This window comes from Gossypium hirsutum, chromosome D12 (genome assembly GCF_007990345.1).
Source record: "Gossypium hirsutum isolate 1008001.06 chromosome D12, Gossypium_hirsutum_v2.1, whole genome shotgun sequence".
Taxonomy (NCBI): domain Eukaryota; kingdom Viridiplantae; phylum Streptophyta; class Magnoliopsida; order Malvales; family Malvaceae; genus Gossypium; species Gossypium hirsutum.
In genome coordinates this window covers 57,662,383-57,679,807 of record NC_053448.1, presented here as the reverse complement: position 1 = coordinate 57,679,807, position 17,425 = coordinate 57,662,383, and the positions used below count along the sequence as shown (strand labels likewise).

Sequence of the window (17,425 nt, the reverse complement as noted above, 5' to 3'; positions counted from 1 at the left end):
AAATAACTCTTACATGTGACGCCCCGAATTTATATTCTAACAACAATTTCCTAACAAGAAAGTCACGAAACTCGAAAATAATAAGTTTAATATCATCAATCGAGCTTAGTTTAGAAAACTAATATGCTACCATATAACCCTCTCTTGGAACAGATTGGAAGTACTTAACTTATTGTAATCGTCTACTAACCTCATTAATCCTTCATACAAGGGCCATCGAAAGAGTATCCACAAAACTTTCTACTATTATCTCAACAACATCCATACAGTCACTTTCAACAATAATCTTACTATAATTCCTTAATCGAGCCACTTCCAGTCCGCTTAAAATAGCCCATAACTCAGACTTAAGGGTAGAGCCCCTCTCGATATATTTTCTGAAACCTTCCATCTAGTTCCCTGCCGAATCTCACACCACTCAACCAACCATCAACCAGTGTCCATTCACGTTTGAAGACCCATCAACATTCATCTTAACCCTTTCAGGACTCAACGGACGCCATTTTACTCTCACACCTTGAATCACTCCCAATGTCCCTGAATTCATTTTTGACTTGCGGATATTAGAAACAAATCAATTTAGCCTGCAAACAATCTCTTCAGGCCTATTTTCTATTTGCTGAAATATAAAATTATTCTTACTTTTCTGCAACAACCAGCACAAGACAACAAACATTTCTCATGAGCATCATTACCACCAAAATCACCAGTCAAATTGATTACTACCTAATTCAAAAGATTTAAACTAAAGAAGTGAGACAAAGAATTTGGGGTACCACCATTTCCCATACCTTAATTAGCTGCAACAGTTTGGGTTATATATTAACAAGACAATAACTTAATATGAGCAAGAGGGTATTATCATCTATACAATCAAATTAAATCGAAAAAATCCTTATAAAAAAAACCCACATGATAAAACTTAAACTTAAATTAAATATTGACCTATATTTTTATAAATATAGTTTTTACATTAATTTTTCCACATATAATTGCAGGTCAGCTATAATTTAGTAACAATTATGCTAATAACTTTTTTTTTTATATAGAAACCAGTGGATGCTCCTTTATGTATTTTCTCAACTGAACCTGAACAACATTAAAGGTGTGTTTACTGTTATTTCAAATTTGTTGAATTTGTAATATGATTAAGTATCTAAAATATAATTTCTACATTCAAATTACTTAAAAACGTGTTTTATATATGAAAATATTAATATTGAGTTATAATAAATTAATTTATATTTTGATTGAAATATCATATTAATAAAAAATATAAATATATATTACTTTATAACACAATATTAAATCTATATTGATAAAAATCCCTAAATAATGACAAACAAATTTATTATTATTACTTGGAAATTTATCCCTTTGCATGCAAAACCCTGACAATATCTATGATGTGGAATGGATACAAGAAACGACCAAAAAGTCTCATTGTCATCTTCTTAAATGATAATCCTCATCCCTCTGTATTAAAAAAGCAGCAAGTATTGAATTTTACTTTGGTAAATTGTCTCTAAATATAAGGATTTTATTATGGTAATTGGCAAAAGAGAAAACAACTACAGTCAACTGTCAGTCACTCTGTCTTAGTAACCAACTCTTCTTCTTAGTATTTGGCATCTCGAGGAGTAACTGTTAAATTATAAGACCACTCTTTGGTCCTCTTTTCTGTCAATTGGTTGCTTCATTAATGAAAATTTATAAAAAGAACATGTGGCAATGCATGAGATTAAAATATTACTACAAGTAAAAACCTAAATTAGAGAATAGCTTAGCAGCTGCTGCTGCAATTTATAACCAAAAACAAAAACAAAAGGGCATTAATTTCATGGCGGGGGGTCCACACTCCACATCCCAGATCATGTGCTGGCAATCATGTGGACGTTACAATTCTTCCCCCATGTACAAAACCAAACCCCTCTCCTCACACACATTGGTCACTTTTTGTGTATTTGTGAACTGGCAACTGCCTGTCACCCTCTCTTTCTCTCACCGTACAGCAAAACTCTACGCTTTTCTCTCTCTCTCTTCCTCTTATGAATGATGACCGATGACTGGTGACCGACAATATGTACTGGCCTCTCACTGATTCATCATAATCCTTCATACTGTTGTTCTTTTCCCTACTAAACCAACATCTTATAGCCGTTTCTATCTTTAGAGAATCTGGACCTGCTTTCTTCTTCTCCTCTATCTTTTGCCTATCAGATCATGTAAAGCTCAGTAAAGTTGTAGCTGAGTTTTCCCTCTAAAAATTTTGTAATACAAGCCCAAAAGATTCCTTTTTTCTTTGAAAAATGGCTTTGAGTAAGTTCTTGGGTCTGTTTCTTATCCACATTGCTCTGCTTTCGAGCTCCTGTTTTGCTGCAGATCCGTTTGTCTTCTATGATTTTGAGGTCTCTTACATCACTGCTTCTCCTTTGGGTGTTCCTCAACAGGTATGCTCTTTTTATTACTTCTCTTTCTTCTGTTTGTACATTTATTGCTACTATCAACTTCATCTTGCAACTATTTTCTCTACCTTTTTTTTTTCTTCATGTGGTTCTGCTGAACTTTCATGACTAGAAATTGGTTGCTTTAATATTGCTTAAAGTTTCAATTTTTAACTTCAGATCTACAATAAAATGTAGCTCTTTTTTACTTGCTCAGTGTTTGGGATTTAAGTGAGCTTTGGAGTAATGTTGTTTGAGCTGTTTGAGTTCTATAATGGTTTCTGTATCTGCATTACTTTGTAGGTTATTGCTATAAATAACAAGTTTCCTGGCCCAACTATCAATTCAACTACTAACAACAACGTCGTCATCAATGTTCGAAACAAATTGGACGAAAGTTTACTCCTACATTGGTGGGATCTTTACTTTGCCATAATCTTTGTTAAGTAAAACCAAAGTGCAAAATAGATAACGTGACTGACTGTTTGGTTTTCAGGTCTGGGATTCAACAGAGGCGTAGTTCATGGCAAGATGGGTTACCAGGCACTAATTGTCCTATTCCCCCAAAGTGGAACTGGACTTACCAGTTTCAAGTTAAGGACCAAATTGGGAGTTTCTTCTACTTCCCATCACTGCACTTCCAGCGTGCGGCTGGTGGTTTTGGCGGCTTTATCATAAACAATAGAGATATTATACCTATTCCGTTTGGCTCCCCTGATGGAGACATTACAATTTTGATTGGTGATTGGTACACACGCAACCACACGGTTAGAACTTTGTTGAGTTACTGGATTTATGGCCATGTTTTACTTTTCAGGGTAGGATATATAATGTGTTCAGTGATGAAACCTTCCTTTTGATTCTAGGCTTTGAGAAAGGCACTTGATGCTGGAAAAGATCTTGGGATGCCGGATGGAGTTCTTATAAACGGCAAAGGCCCTTACCAATATAATGACACTCTTGTACCTGATGGCATTGATTATGAAACGATTGACGTCCATCCAGGTGAATATTCATGCAATGCAAGGCATTGTTTGCTTATGATTTGCTAATTGCTACTCATTTCTAAATATATATGTTCAACTGCTTGTGTAATTATGGGTTTTTTTAGTGACTGAAAAATAGAATTAATTCTGAAGTGAAATGGCAGTTAAATACATATACATGTAACTAACTTGAATTAGTTGTTACCTGTATGCTTTTGGTGAGCTTTTCAAGCTCCTTATAACATTAATTATAATGTTGAACAGGGAAGACTTACCGCCTTCGTGTGCACAATGTGGGAATATCAACCTCCTTGAATTTCAGGATTCAGAGCCATAATTTGCTTCTTGCGGAAACCGAGGGATCATATACGGTGCAGCAAAATTACACTAGCTTAGACATACACGTAGGGCAGTCGTATTCTTTTCTGCTAACCACAGATCAGAATGCTAGTAGCGATTACTACATTGTAGCAAGTGCAAGGTTTGTGAATGAATCACAGTGGAAACGTGTTACCGGTGTTGCCATTTTGCGTTATTCTAATTCCAAAGGAAAGGCAGCTGGTCCCCTCCCTGATCCGCCGCAGGATGAATATGACAAAACCTTTTCAATGAACCAAGCAAGATCTATCAGGTTGGTTTTCATCGTGGTTCAAGTTCACTAGTACATTAATTCTCACCATGGTAATGGTCATTGAGACTCCAAACAATGTGATTAGTTCAGGACATGTGAAGTATTAACCTTTGAGTTCTCTGTTTAATAATTTCATCTTCACTTAGTAATAAAGCATAAAACTTGTAAATCCGGTGAGCTACTGTCAAAAATATTAGTTTTAGTATTATTTCAGTTGTTGGTTAGCTTCAAATGTTGAAAAGTATTATCTGAAATACTTTAGTTGGTTATATGCCTCCTTACTTTCTGTGCTTGAATCATGCAGATGGAATGTATCTGCCAGTGGTGCTCGCCCTAACCCACAGGGATCATTTAGATATGGTTCAATCAATGTGACTGAAATTTTTGTGCTAAAAAACAAGCCACCGGTAACTATTGATGGGAAAAGACGAACAACTCTCAGTGGGATATCGTTTGTCAATCCTGCTACACCTATCCGGCTTGCTGACCAGTTCAAGGTTAAGGGAGTATATAAGCTTGATTTTCCAAGTAGACCACTTACAGGGCCACCTAAAATGGAGACATCGTTAATCAATGGAACATTTAGGGGATTTATGGAAGTCATCCTACAGAACAATGACACCAAGGTGCAGACCTATCACCTGAGCGGATATGCATTTTTTGTTGTCGGGTAGGAATTTGTTTCCTCTGCAAATCATGTATAAGCATACGGCTGTGCAGAATGATTTTAACACTAACTCTTCAATTAAATTGTTGCAGAATGGATTATGGTGAGTGGTCAGAAAATAGCAGGGGAACATATAACAAGTGGGATGGCATTGCCCGCTCTACAACACAGGTAGGCACATATAACTAGTCTTGGACTTGCCACCAACAATGCTTACTCAGATCATTTGTATGAAATGAAACTCACAAGATAAGTGACTTGTCTGTCATGTAGGTTTATCCCGGGGCTTGGACAGCAATCTTGATATCGCTTGACAATGTTGGAGTCTGGAACCTTAGGACAGAAAACCTAGACTCATGGTATCTTGGCCAAGAAACATATATCAGGGTCGTGAATCCGGAGGTTACGAACAAAACCGAATTGCCTATGCCAGACAATGTCCTCTATTGTGGTGCCCTCAGCAAAAGGCAGAAGTATGCAAAAAAGAGTTGTTTTTATGTGAATGGTTATCTTCGAAAGATGGCCGTAAAAACTAATAATGGCTAGTTCTAACTCTGCTTGGTTTCTTTTTCAGGCCACAGGATATCTCTTTCGCCACATCAATCACAACCAGTAGCTCGAAACTGTTCCTCGCGGTGCTAATGGTTGCCTCTGCACTACTTTTCCACTAGGTTTTTTTCCTTTGGGGGTGTCGGTGTAGATCCTAGCTGCTTCCCACGTAAGGTTTGGGGCTGTGTCTTAATTTAGGTGTGTAAGTGTTAGTCTTGTTGATATGAATCTTGGATGATTTTGACATGTATTTTTTTTTTTTGGTTCCACAAAGTTGATAATGCTCCCGGGGTTCCTTGTTTAATGTTCAGTGGGGATATCATTCTTTCAATACCTATAATTTATGTCCTGAATGACAATTCATCAAATTTCAATACAATTTAACTTCGTGTCTAAATCCGTTATGAATTTGTACATTTAATGGGCCTTTTTTATTGAGGTCACAATGGCAGAAGAACCTATGATAAAAAATGTGTTGTACAAGAACATAAATAATGACCGACCGGTGTAGTAGTTGAAAGTAGTTACTCAGGGTTAAAACTTGAGGGTGACACAAACAAGTTAGAGAAGATAGAAAAAGGTTAAGTGCTGGTCCCCTTTTTTGGCCCATCTGTTGTAAAAGAAGATAACAAGTCTTGGGAAGATAACAATTTTCTGTAAAAATTGAAGCATCAAATCATACACAAGGCTCGGCATTGTGTTTTCCTTTTTACCGATAGATTTGGGAATGGGAAAGCAGGCATGGTTTGGCTTCCAAGATAGCTGTAATCAATGCAAGTGTGGATGAGACTCTTTTATTTTCACCAATAAAAATTCACGCCAAAAGCTGTTCCATACCAGACGAGACCCTTATAGTTTTCATCAATTAATTATTTTGTCATAAAAGCAATGGTTATGTCTTCATGAATGAGTTTGGTCCAGCATCTAACATAATATTAATACGCTTCATGTTTGCTTAAGTTAAATTTTAATTCGATTTGAAATATGAGTTTAAAATTTTATTCAATTCCATCCATATTTGTAAATAATTAACTATATATTTATATTATTTTTATTTTAATATTTAATAGTTTTATTTTTTTATTTATGAAAGTTTTATATAGTCATTTTAACTTTTTTTTAATGTTTACATTATAATAATATTAAAAACTAGTATAGATTTAATTTTTACGTATTATAGATGACATAATATACAAAAATAACATAATATAAAATATTACAAACTTAAAAATACGGGTCGGACCAAGCTCAAGCTTCAAATATTCTAACCCTGAATCCAACCAATATTTTAAATGAACTTAATTTTTTACATAAATTTATTTTTCGGATCTAATATTTTTATTCAATCCCTCTTAAATTTTGAATAAACTTTCAGGTTTAAACGAATAACTCCACCTGTTATAATCCATAACTACTACCACCAATTTACCCTTGGCAATCAGGCAACACTGATATAATTAAGGGTTTACAATCATTGTAGTATCAAACAACTTTGTCTTAATTAAAACAAGTAATTGTCACCTAGACTTGAGTTCAAAATTTGGATATTCTCCGCCCCATAAAAAAATTTATAGTTTTATTCCTTCTAGTATGTTAGAATTTGAGTTTTCTTTTTATAAGCTCCAGTCAGTGACATCCAATGCAGAGTAGATGCTTTATGAAAAGCTGAAAATGGAAAGTAGTGACCTACAGGGGGCTATGTTGGAAATGAAAAGGCTGCATTATTTCACGCATTTCATTTCTGCTTTTTGTATGGCAAGTGGGAAGAAGCAGCTTGAAACCAAATCTCTTTTTTTTTTACCAAGTAGACTTTGAGACTGGGGTGGTGATGGTGGACTTCACTTTCCATACCCTCTTCTCCATTAACTGCATGCACACTGTTGTCATCATGTCTTAAGACTGTGGGGGGAAACTCCTCTTCTTCTTCCTCATAAGGACCGAATCCTATGCATTGTTGCAATATTTACTTTTTATTCAGTTTTCAGAACCATAAATGTCAAAATTTGGGTTGATTTTCTTCCTTGGATCCCCGCATCTTATGCTGTAAACAACTTCCAGTTTTGTCAACCATACAGCCTTATAATGTGTTTTGAGCTGACTCTTTCCATGGACAAAAATGTTCAGTTTTTTTTCTGTTTATGCTATTCAATCAAAATTTAAGCTGACCCCACAAGATTTCTTTTTCTGGGTGAAATAATAACTCTGATTTGGGGGGGGGGGAGAAACTGGAATTATTTATCCCTTTTACACCCCCTTACAGTCTTTTTACAGGTTTCATATCATAGACATCTCTTGGAACTTTATTTTACTGGATATACCATACGTTTATTGCACCACTCAGTTATGAATTCTTTCAAGTCTTTTATGGAATAACCATGGATGGATGCAGAGTGGGCCTGCAAACATAAGTACAATCATGAATATTTCACACCACCCACACTGTTTGTGAGTATAATTGTGTTCCCCAGTATTGGACGAAGCAGATCATCCTCTTTGGATTGCTATGTTTTTTATATGGAACCCAAACATTCATACTTTTTATGTTGTATTCATGGTTTCTTACTTTTATGCTAAACCGAATTTAAAATATTATATATATATATTACATGTTAATAGTTTTTGAACATAGTTGAAACTCAACATATCTGGTATTGTGTTTTTGAACAACTGACATCACAGTCCACCCATTGAACCCCACTTAGCTGGACCAAGTTAATGGGTCAGTCGTAGTTGGATGTTAAACCTAAAAAGCCTAATCAAATTATCAATCATTCTCTGGGCCTCAAAAACATTTTATTTGTTTATAAATCATAAGTAAACAAATTCAGGATTTGCTAGATTATTGTAGATTCGGGTGAAAAAAATATTTATAAAAAAATATTTAAAGATTAAATGTAAATTTAGTTTAAATGATAAAATATTAAATATTACATCAAGCTCATTTTTTTAGATTTTACATGATCTAAAATAATAAAAATATTCATTAAGTGTTTATTATTTTATAAAAAAAATATTTTCGGTAATTAGTTTATTAAATTGGAATGATACAAAGTCAATAAATCTCTTAAATATGATAACATAGATATTTGATACATACATTAATAATATATAAATGCATGTACTAAATGAATGAGATGATAATGTATCATAAAAATTATTTATTTTTAATACTTCTTATCTAATTCACTAATGAAGTATAGAATTATATAAACTTAGTGTAACAAATATTAAATTAAAATTTTGTTTATATATTGAAGAAATACAAATGGAAGAACTAAAACTAATTTGAAAACTCTCTTTTAATTCTGAATTTAGACTTCTTAATCTGTCGCATACAATACAAAGATAGTATATATATAGTCCTTAGAAATAACTGCTTCTCTTAACAACTAGCTAACAATCTTAGCTAAACACTACCTCCGTAACAGACTAACTATATCGTTAACATTCATCCATCTTCCCCACAAGAAAGACCTGAAGAAAATTTCGAAATCGAGTGAAATAAGAACCTGAGAGTGGCTTGGTAAGCACATCAGCGACTTGGTCTATAACAGCCCAATTTTGGGCCTAGTCGAAATAGTAGTTTTAGGACCAAAAATCCGACAAGGAAATATTTATTTATTTATTATATTTTTATGGTCTAAAATTTCACAAAATGATTTCGTGAAAATTTCATTCGAAAATTTTGACGTTTGGGCACTCAATTTAGTAAAAAGGACTAAATTGTAAAAAGTGAAAAAGTTGAGTTCTACATGTTATAAGTTTTTAATTGTCATGAAATTTTAAATCGGAGGCCCTTAAATGGTAATTAAACCATTGGTTAAATTTGTGGACAAAAATGGGCATGAGATAAGTGAAATAGGAAAATTTTAAGTTAGGGGCATTTTGGTAATTTGGTAATTAAATTGAATTAAAAAGACATAATAGGCAAAAAAATCATCATCTTCTCATGGGGGTTGGCCGAATATGTCATGGAAGCCATGGCTAGGGTTTGGTTCAAGCTTTCAAGCTTCATGGAGTCTTTGCCCATTTTTTAATGTTCTTTACATTTTTGAAATCCTCGTAGCTCGGTTTACCTATTTTTATCGTTATTTTGAGCTAGGGTTTGTGTTTAAAAATTTACCCATAGATGATATGCATGTATTTTGATGTTTTATGGAAGAATATGAATGTTTGGAGTGTGATAATCGATTTTTACTAGGTGATTTTCGATAAAAATATGTAATTTGTAAAAGTTATAAAATATGTCACAAGTGTGTGAATAAGTGAGAATTGTGGACTATTATAATTATGAAAATGGTTTGGCTAGGCCTAAAATGAAAGGAAATTGAATAAAAATTATTTTACGAGCCTAGGGACAATCAGAATTTTATAAAACTTTAGGGGCAAAAATATAATTTAACCAAAGTTTGATTTTTAGACTAAATTGAGTGCTAAACAAGTTAAATGTGTTATTATAAATCAAGAAAGATGAGAAATTGACTTTGATCAGTGAAAAAGAAAAGTGAGAAAAAGTGAAATTATGAAAAAGTACATTTAGCAATAAAACAATTTAGACAGCAACAGTTGTGTGATTTTGAAAAATCACCAAAAATGGTGGAAATTGAATTAGAGACTGAATAATATATGAAATTAAATCGGAATGAGTATATTTTCACATAAAAGAGACAGAGTAAGAAAAAGAGTTTTATATTATGAGATATTTGAATTTTAGTGAGATAGGGCTAAAATGATTTCGAAATTCCCTGTTCTGAATTTGGAAAATCATTAAAATTGTAAAAAAATAATTATGAGATAAAATTTATATGTTTAGAATTTTGAATGAGTCTATTTTCAAAATAAATAAAAGATAACATTATCTGAATTCTGTACTATGAAATAATTAAGTTTTAGTGAAGAAGGGCAGAACTGTCGAGCAGTGAAACAGGGGAAACTTTAAAGAATAAACTGTACTTATTAGCTAAGCCAAAAATTTTTAAAATTTTATGTTAAGAAGATATGTGAGTCTAGTTTTGGGTAAAATTAACAGATCTTAATTTGGAGCTCAGTAGCTCGAGATATAAATAAATTAGTGACTCTGACTCAGACAGATAGTTTGAATTAACATACAAGAAAATAGTGAAAGTATGATTAATGTTATTTAAGTGTGTTATACACATTAAGGATGTGGAATTGAGAGGAGGAGGAAAATTTGGAGATATATGAATGTTTTGTGTATAATTGGTCATATGCTCGATTATGATTGATAAACGATGAAATAGAAAGGATGCTTATATTTGCGCATGATTGGTCATGGTTTAAGCTCATGTGGAAAAATAAAGTTTCATAGTATGTGTGTATGGTATATTTGGAATATGATATGGCTTGAAGTAATGTTATGAATGGTTTATGAATTAACACATGTTGGTAAGTTTGATGCATGAACAAATGTTGTGCTCATCTATGCTTATAATGCTTATGCTATATGTTTATTTGGTTAACATATTTGGTGTACATGCTTAGGCTTTGGCCAAGTTGTGGTTGGATTGTGCCACGTTAAACTTATAAGTTATGCATTCAGATGGTAAGTGCCTAACTGGAAATATGCTTGTGATCATGAGAGAGGTGGTAAGGTTTAAATTATGTAATCTCTAGTGAAATGGTTTATCACGTGGTTAGTTCCAAAAAGAATTATGTTTAAATGCATTAACTTGCGACTATGGTTGAATGATATGTTTATGTATTGTGTGATATGCATAGGAAACGGGTGTGGAAAGATAATGAAATAGTAAGTTCATATTTGAAGTGAAAAATGACGAAAAAGGGGATGATGAGTTTAATTGATGTTATTTAAGCTAAAGTGATATTTCAATTGTAAAATTGAGAATTTCATAAATGTATTAATGAATGGTATAATCGATAAACGTTGAGTTAAATGGTAAATACGTATTAGTATTGAACTTACTAATATTGAGTTGTATGTGAATTAAATGAAAATTGCTAGTGATAGGATTTGAATTGTGAGCATGAGAAATTGTGAATTGAATAAAAAGAAATGAAGCATTGAATTGCATTAGTATGTATCGGGTCTCGTAGGCCCTATTTATTATGAATATAATATTTTGAGGACATATTGTGAAGAATTATAAAAGCATGTTAATAATTTGAAAGTTTTAATTTAGATGAAATTTTATAACTCGGTTCAATACGTTTACAAGTGTATGTGTTCTGGTAATGCCTCGTACCCTATTCAGGTGTCAAATACGAGTAAGGGGTGTTACATAGTCACACACAGGAACTTTACCAACTAGAACTGAGCCATCGGCAACCTTTTCGCGAACAAAAAATAGATCCAGCTCCACATGTTTGAACTTGGAGTGTAACACAGGATTGGCAGCAACAGCTACCACACTGGAACTATCACACCAAATATTAGGAGTATCATCAGACTTAACGTTTAGTTCTTTAAGTAACGATCATAACCACGTGACATCGCTGGTGGCTGCAGCAAGACTCCAATATTCAGCTTCAGCTGTGGACCTAGAAACCACCTGTTGTTTCTTGGAAGACCACGATATCGGAGTTGAACCAAAATATACACAGTATCCTGATGTGGATCTCCGATCGTCAAAATGCAATCCCCAGTTGGCATCAGCATACTCAACCAGAGACAACCAATCAGATGGGCGAAAAACAACCCCATAGTCAAGTGTGGCACATAGGTACCGTAAAATCTGTTTGAGCGTAACCAGATGAATAGTGGTAGGACTATGCATGAACTGACAAATTTGGTTTACCGCATACGCAATATCAGGCCTAGTAAGAACAACATACTGTAACTCTCCGACAAGACTTCTATACTCAGTCGGATCTGTCAAAGGATCGCCGTCATTCTTAGAAAGAGTCGATGAGCTAATCATTGGCGTATGAACACTTTTCGCTGTAGACATAGAACTTCATTCATGAAGATCACGCATATACTTCTTTTGACAAAGATGAAGACACCCGGAAGTAGAACGATCAATCCCAATGAAGTAATGAAGATCACCCATATCCTTTAATGAGAACTCATCATTTAATAATTTAACAAACCAGTTAATGGAGCTTGGTGGATTTCCAGTTACGATAATATCATCTACATACACAAGAACATAGAGTGTGGAATTAGGCCATACACGGACAAATAAGGAGGCATCAGATTTTGAACAAACGAAGCCAACCAACACAAGAAATTGCTTCAGCTTTTCAAACTAGGCCCGAGGAGCCTTGTAATACCCCCTACTCGTATTCGTCGCCGAAATAGGGTATGAGGCATTACCAGATTTTACCGAATAAATTTTTCGTTATTACGAGTTAAATACTATTCACTTATCGAAACATGTCATGACGTCCCTTGGATGGGCCTCTAAAGCCCAAAACATACATCGGGAACAAACTGGGATTAAATCGAAACCATAAGAATTTTTTCGCAAAATCCCAAAGTTTTTTTTAAATGAACTCAATATAACACCTTTATAATTATCTAATCCTCCCTGCAATTTTAAACCAAGACCAATCCAACACAACCAATCCATTTCAACATATTTTCAAGATAGATTTAACATATTCATAAGATAACTTCATCACATACCAAAACCAAAATTTGTTAGCCATACCAATGGCTAACCATAAATTCATTTCACATTGACATTTACTTTACTAGCTTATACATGCCATTGATTTCCAAAATAAAGTTTCTTTATATACCGAGATCTTGAGGTTGATAGTGTGATACGTCTCCGACCAAATCTGACCTCCAAGCTCTTAACACTACAAAACAGGGGAAAAGGAAACAAGGTAAGCACTTTGTGTTTAGTAAGCTCATGTAACAAGAATTATACTTACCTAATATTTTCAATACAATGCAATAAAGATTCATACATCCATTCAATGCATTATTCCCTTAACATGCACAAACTCAACATTCAAGTTAGTTCAATAATTTCCATGTATCAATCATATATATACCATGATTGATGAGCTCATCAATACCATGATTTCCATTCCCTTATTATTTTTCCATATTTATCACATTGAACTACTTGAAATTTCAATGGATTTTCAGGGGTACACCTAAGTGTACAAATCCGGGTCCGTCAATTTATATTCATGTGCGCACATTTCCATTTCAGAGAGCACACTCCCGCGAACCTCATCTTTACAGCGGGATTACCAGTCCAAGCTAAATCCCCTGTAATATAAACTCATAGAGTATTGTCGGGATTACCGTTACAAGCTAAATCCCCTGCAATGACAATTACTCTAATGAGCTTGGATTTGAATTACCAGTCCATGCTAAATTCAGACCCTAATTTGGATTACTCGTCCGGGCTAAATCCATTTTCCACATATTCTTTGGGAGGGCTATATCAGGATTGGATCACCCGTCCGGGCTAGATCCTTTTTATCGTCAATTCATTTTCAAAGATCCATCAAAGTTTCCTTCCATTCAACCAGGATTTCTTCCCATTTTTATCAAATATATCAATGTTTCATCAATTTTCATACAATGAACATTCAAATCATATTCACATCAATAACAAACATTTCAAGCATTTAAGAATATAATTCAAGTTACACAAACTTACCTCAATACTTGCTCGTATGCAAAAATCTACTAATACCGAACTTTTTCTTGTCCTCGATCTAGCTTCGTATTTGAATTTTATGGATTTTAATAAATAAATTTAATCATTAATTTAATACATTTCATGTTCATATGTAACATTCTCTATAATCTCATTATTATTTATAGTTCATTCAGAGTTGTCTTCTTGGGTCATAGTCACTAAATTATTTATATCTTGAGCTACGGAACTCCAAATTAAGATCCGATAATTTTTCTCGAAACTAGACTCACACATCTTCTTACCATAAAATTTTCAGAATTTTTGGTTTAGCCAATAAGTACAGTTTATTCTTTAAAGTCATCCCCATTTTGCTGTCTGATAGTTTTGACTCTTCTTCACTAAAAATTAATTATCTCCTCGTACAGGATTCAGATGATGTTCTCGTTTGTTTCTTTTGAAAATAGACTCATTAAATATTTTAAAAATATAAATTTAAGCCCTTAATTATTTTTTTCCAATTTTTGATGATTTTCCAAAGTCCGAACAGGGGAACCCGTAATCATTTTGACCTTGTCTCACAAAACCTATTATATCTCATGATTTACAATTTCATTGCTTAGACCGTTTCATCTATAAGAAACTAGACTCAATAATATTTAATTTCATTTTTTATTCATCCTATAATTCGATCTCTACAATTTTTGGTTATTTTTCAAAGTTAGACTACTGCTGCTGTCCAAAACTATTTTAGTGCCAAGTGTTGATTTCCATTTTACCCCAAATTTCACAGTTCATACAATTCAGTCCTTGCTCAATTAACCCCTCAATTAAGCTAATTTTTCTCAATTAATACTTTACCTAGAAATTATAAGTTATTTCACAATTATTGATATTCAAAATTTCCACATAAAACCTTAACTTCAAACTCTTTTTCAATTAGGTCTCAAACATTCACTTTCTATTCAACTCTTAGAAACACCAGTTGGCGCAAAAATTACAAGAAAAAGGCAATGATTAACTCACTTGGTGCAAAAATTATGAAATACCAGCTTGAATAAACTCTTAGGACATTTTTGGCCGATGACAATGAAGAAAATATGAAGAGAATTCTAGATATTACAAGTTGGTCCCATTTTTATTTTAGTAAATTTTATTATTTTTCCATTTTGCCCTTATTTCACCAATTCTCCTAATTTTTCTCAGCTTATGCCGCCCAAAATATCTTCTTTTGGGCTTATTTGCAATTTATGTCCCTCCTCATTTAACAATTGAGCTATTTAATCCTTCTAGTAACTTTTACACCCTTTTCAATTTAGTCATTTTCACTTAATTAACTACCCAAACGTAGAAATTTTCTAATGAAATTTTAATATCATATTACTAACACTTCATAAATGTTTATAAAAAATATTTTTGACTCGGTTTTATGAGATCAAGGTCTCGATACCTTGTTTTTACCCAATTTCTTCAATAATTTCTCTTTCTAACTAACCACTAAATCGGTAAAATTTTTCTATCGATATTTTCATACAATTTTCCTATCATATCAATATTCATGCAAAAATATTAAAATAAATTTCTCTTTAAATCAGATTTGTAGTTACGAAACTACTATTCGGATAACCTTGAATTTAGGTCATTACAAGCCTGACGAAGATCATACAGAGCTTTCTTTAGACGACACACCAGGGGTTTTCCATTAGGATCATACTGTACATATCCCGGAGGTTGTTGCATGAACACTTCACTATCAATATCATCGTTTAAGAAAGCATTGTTCACATCGACTTGACGAAGTGGCCAACCTCTCAAGACCACAATAGATAAAATGACCCGGATAGTGGTAGGTTTCACCACCAGACTAAATGTTTCCTGAAAATCACAGCCCGGAATCTGAAAACAACCTTTTGCGACTAATTACGCTTTACGACGACCGATAGTGCCATATGGATTTTTCTTGACCTTGAACAACCATTTACTCCCGATAACCTTGCGATTCGGTGGTAGTGGAATAAGTTCCCAGGTAGAATTACGAATAAAAGCATCGTACTTAGCCTGAACTGCAGCACGCCACTCAGAACTAGCAAATTCCTCCTCAATTGTAGATGGTTCCATAGCTGCAATAGTCATGGCTTTTGGCTTAAAAACACCAGCCTTTGACCGAGTAATCATTAGACGAGAATTTGTTGCAGGCAAAGAAATCTCCGTTCCTACAGGTGCATATTGAACTTCAATAGTGGGCGTAGTGGATTGAGCATCAGCAGGTGTAGTGGACGATGAATCAACAACATCAGCGGTGTGCGGGCTTGATAGGTGACGGATCAATAGCCACTCTATCTTAAGGAATTGCAGACCTACTAGAGGAACCTCGATAAGCAGGTACAGATGTTAAGCCCACATATCGAGAAGAGACAGTCTTAACCAGAGGAACACACGTTGGTATAGTGGCCGACACACAACCAGATCCTTGCATATCAGATATGACACTTATTGAGAACAGTCTTGACAACAGAAGTAGACAGATGGCTAAGGCGTTTGTGCCATAACAAAAAAATCTCACCGTCATCAGCCCGATTCTGAAGTCTAACCTGACCAGCAAACGGATCTATGGTATTCTGAATAGATGCTCCCGGTAGAAAAAAATGATACAGCCCATTACGAATATGCCCTGTCAGCAAGATTTCATGTGTTATGTTGTCCTTAATAGCATAATATGTGGGCTAAAATTTAAAAAATAAATCATTGTCAGTTGTAAATTGAGACACCAACAATAAATTGTTCAGTATAGCAGAGACGCACAAAACATTAGATACCGAAGCAACCTAGAATGCATAGGTAAAACACCCTGACCGATTGACGAAATCATAGCAGGCGTTCCATCACCTATTAAAAGAGAAGACGTACCTGAATACGGGGCAGCATCATGCAACACTGAGGAATTCCGACAGACATGATTACTAGCACCAGAATCAAGGTACCAAGATGTAGTGCCAATCAGCACAGGGATAGGTGAGTTAGTGCCATCACCACTAGCCCCACATTGCGTGGTGTTGATATGAGAGCCGGAAGTGTCAGAGTAATCAAACGCATGAATATCACCAATTCGAGGAAGCCCGGTGCACGGATCAGACCCAGAGTATACACGAGCTCGGGGTTTAGTATGCCACAGAACCACTACACCACCCGATGGTCCACCATGCGGCCTGAAAGCAAGAGAAGAATCAAACTCAACATTATTAGAAACAAGCTCAGTAGCCATTTGAGGAGCAGTCGGCCTAGTAGTCACATGAAGAGGCCCAAAATCACCACGTGGCCAACTATTGAATCCAAAACCATGCAGCCCACTATTGTGGCCAAACTGAAGCGGCTCATTATTTTGAGGCCTAGACACATGCGGCCCATAACAATTGGACACCCCAATATTCGGTCGACCATAATAACCTCACTTTTGACCATCATCATAACAATTTTGACCAGCACCATAACAATTTTGACCATCACCACAACTATTTTGACCAAGGTTATTAAACTTAGGTCGGGTATACTGCTGAGAAGACCAC

At 34.4% G+C, this 17,425-nt stretch overlaps 1 protein-coding gene across 1 annotated transcript; it reads left to right on the top strand.

Annotated features, from left to right (window-relative positions):
- Positions 1 to 1,949: 1,949 nt before the first annotated feature.
- On the top strand, positions 1,950 to 5,674 carry LOC107886091 (monocopper oxidase-like protein SKU5). Its single transcript, XM_041107398.1, has 9 exons — positions 1,950 to 2,450; positions 2,748 to 2,857; positions 2,941 to 3,211; positions 3,311 to 3,449; positions 3,695 to 4,061; positions 4,366 to 4,731; positions 4,821 to 4,899; positions 5,002 to 5,201; positions 5,303 to 5,674. The coding sequence occupies exons 1-9, from the start codon at positions 2,310 to 2,312 to the stop codon at positions 5,397 to 5,399; spliced, it is 1,770 nt and encodes a 589-aa protein (XP_040963332.1). The 5' UTR covers positions 1,950 to 2,309; the 3' UTR covers positions 5,400 to 5,674.
- The last annotated feature ends 11,751 nt before the right edge of the window (positions 5,675 to 17,425 follow it).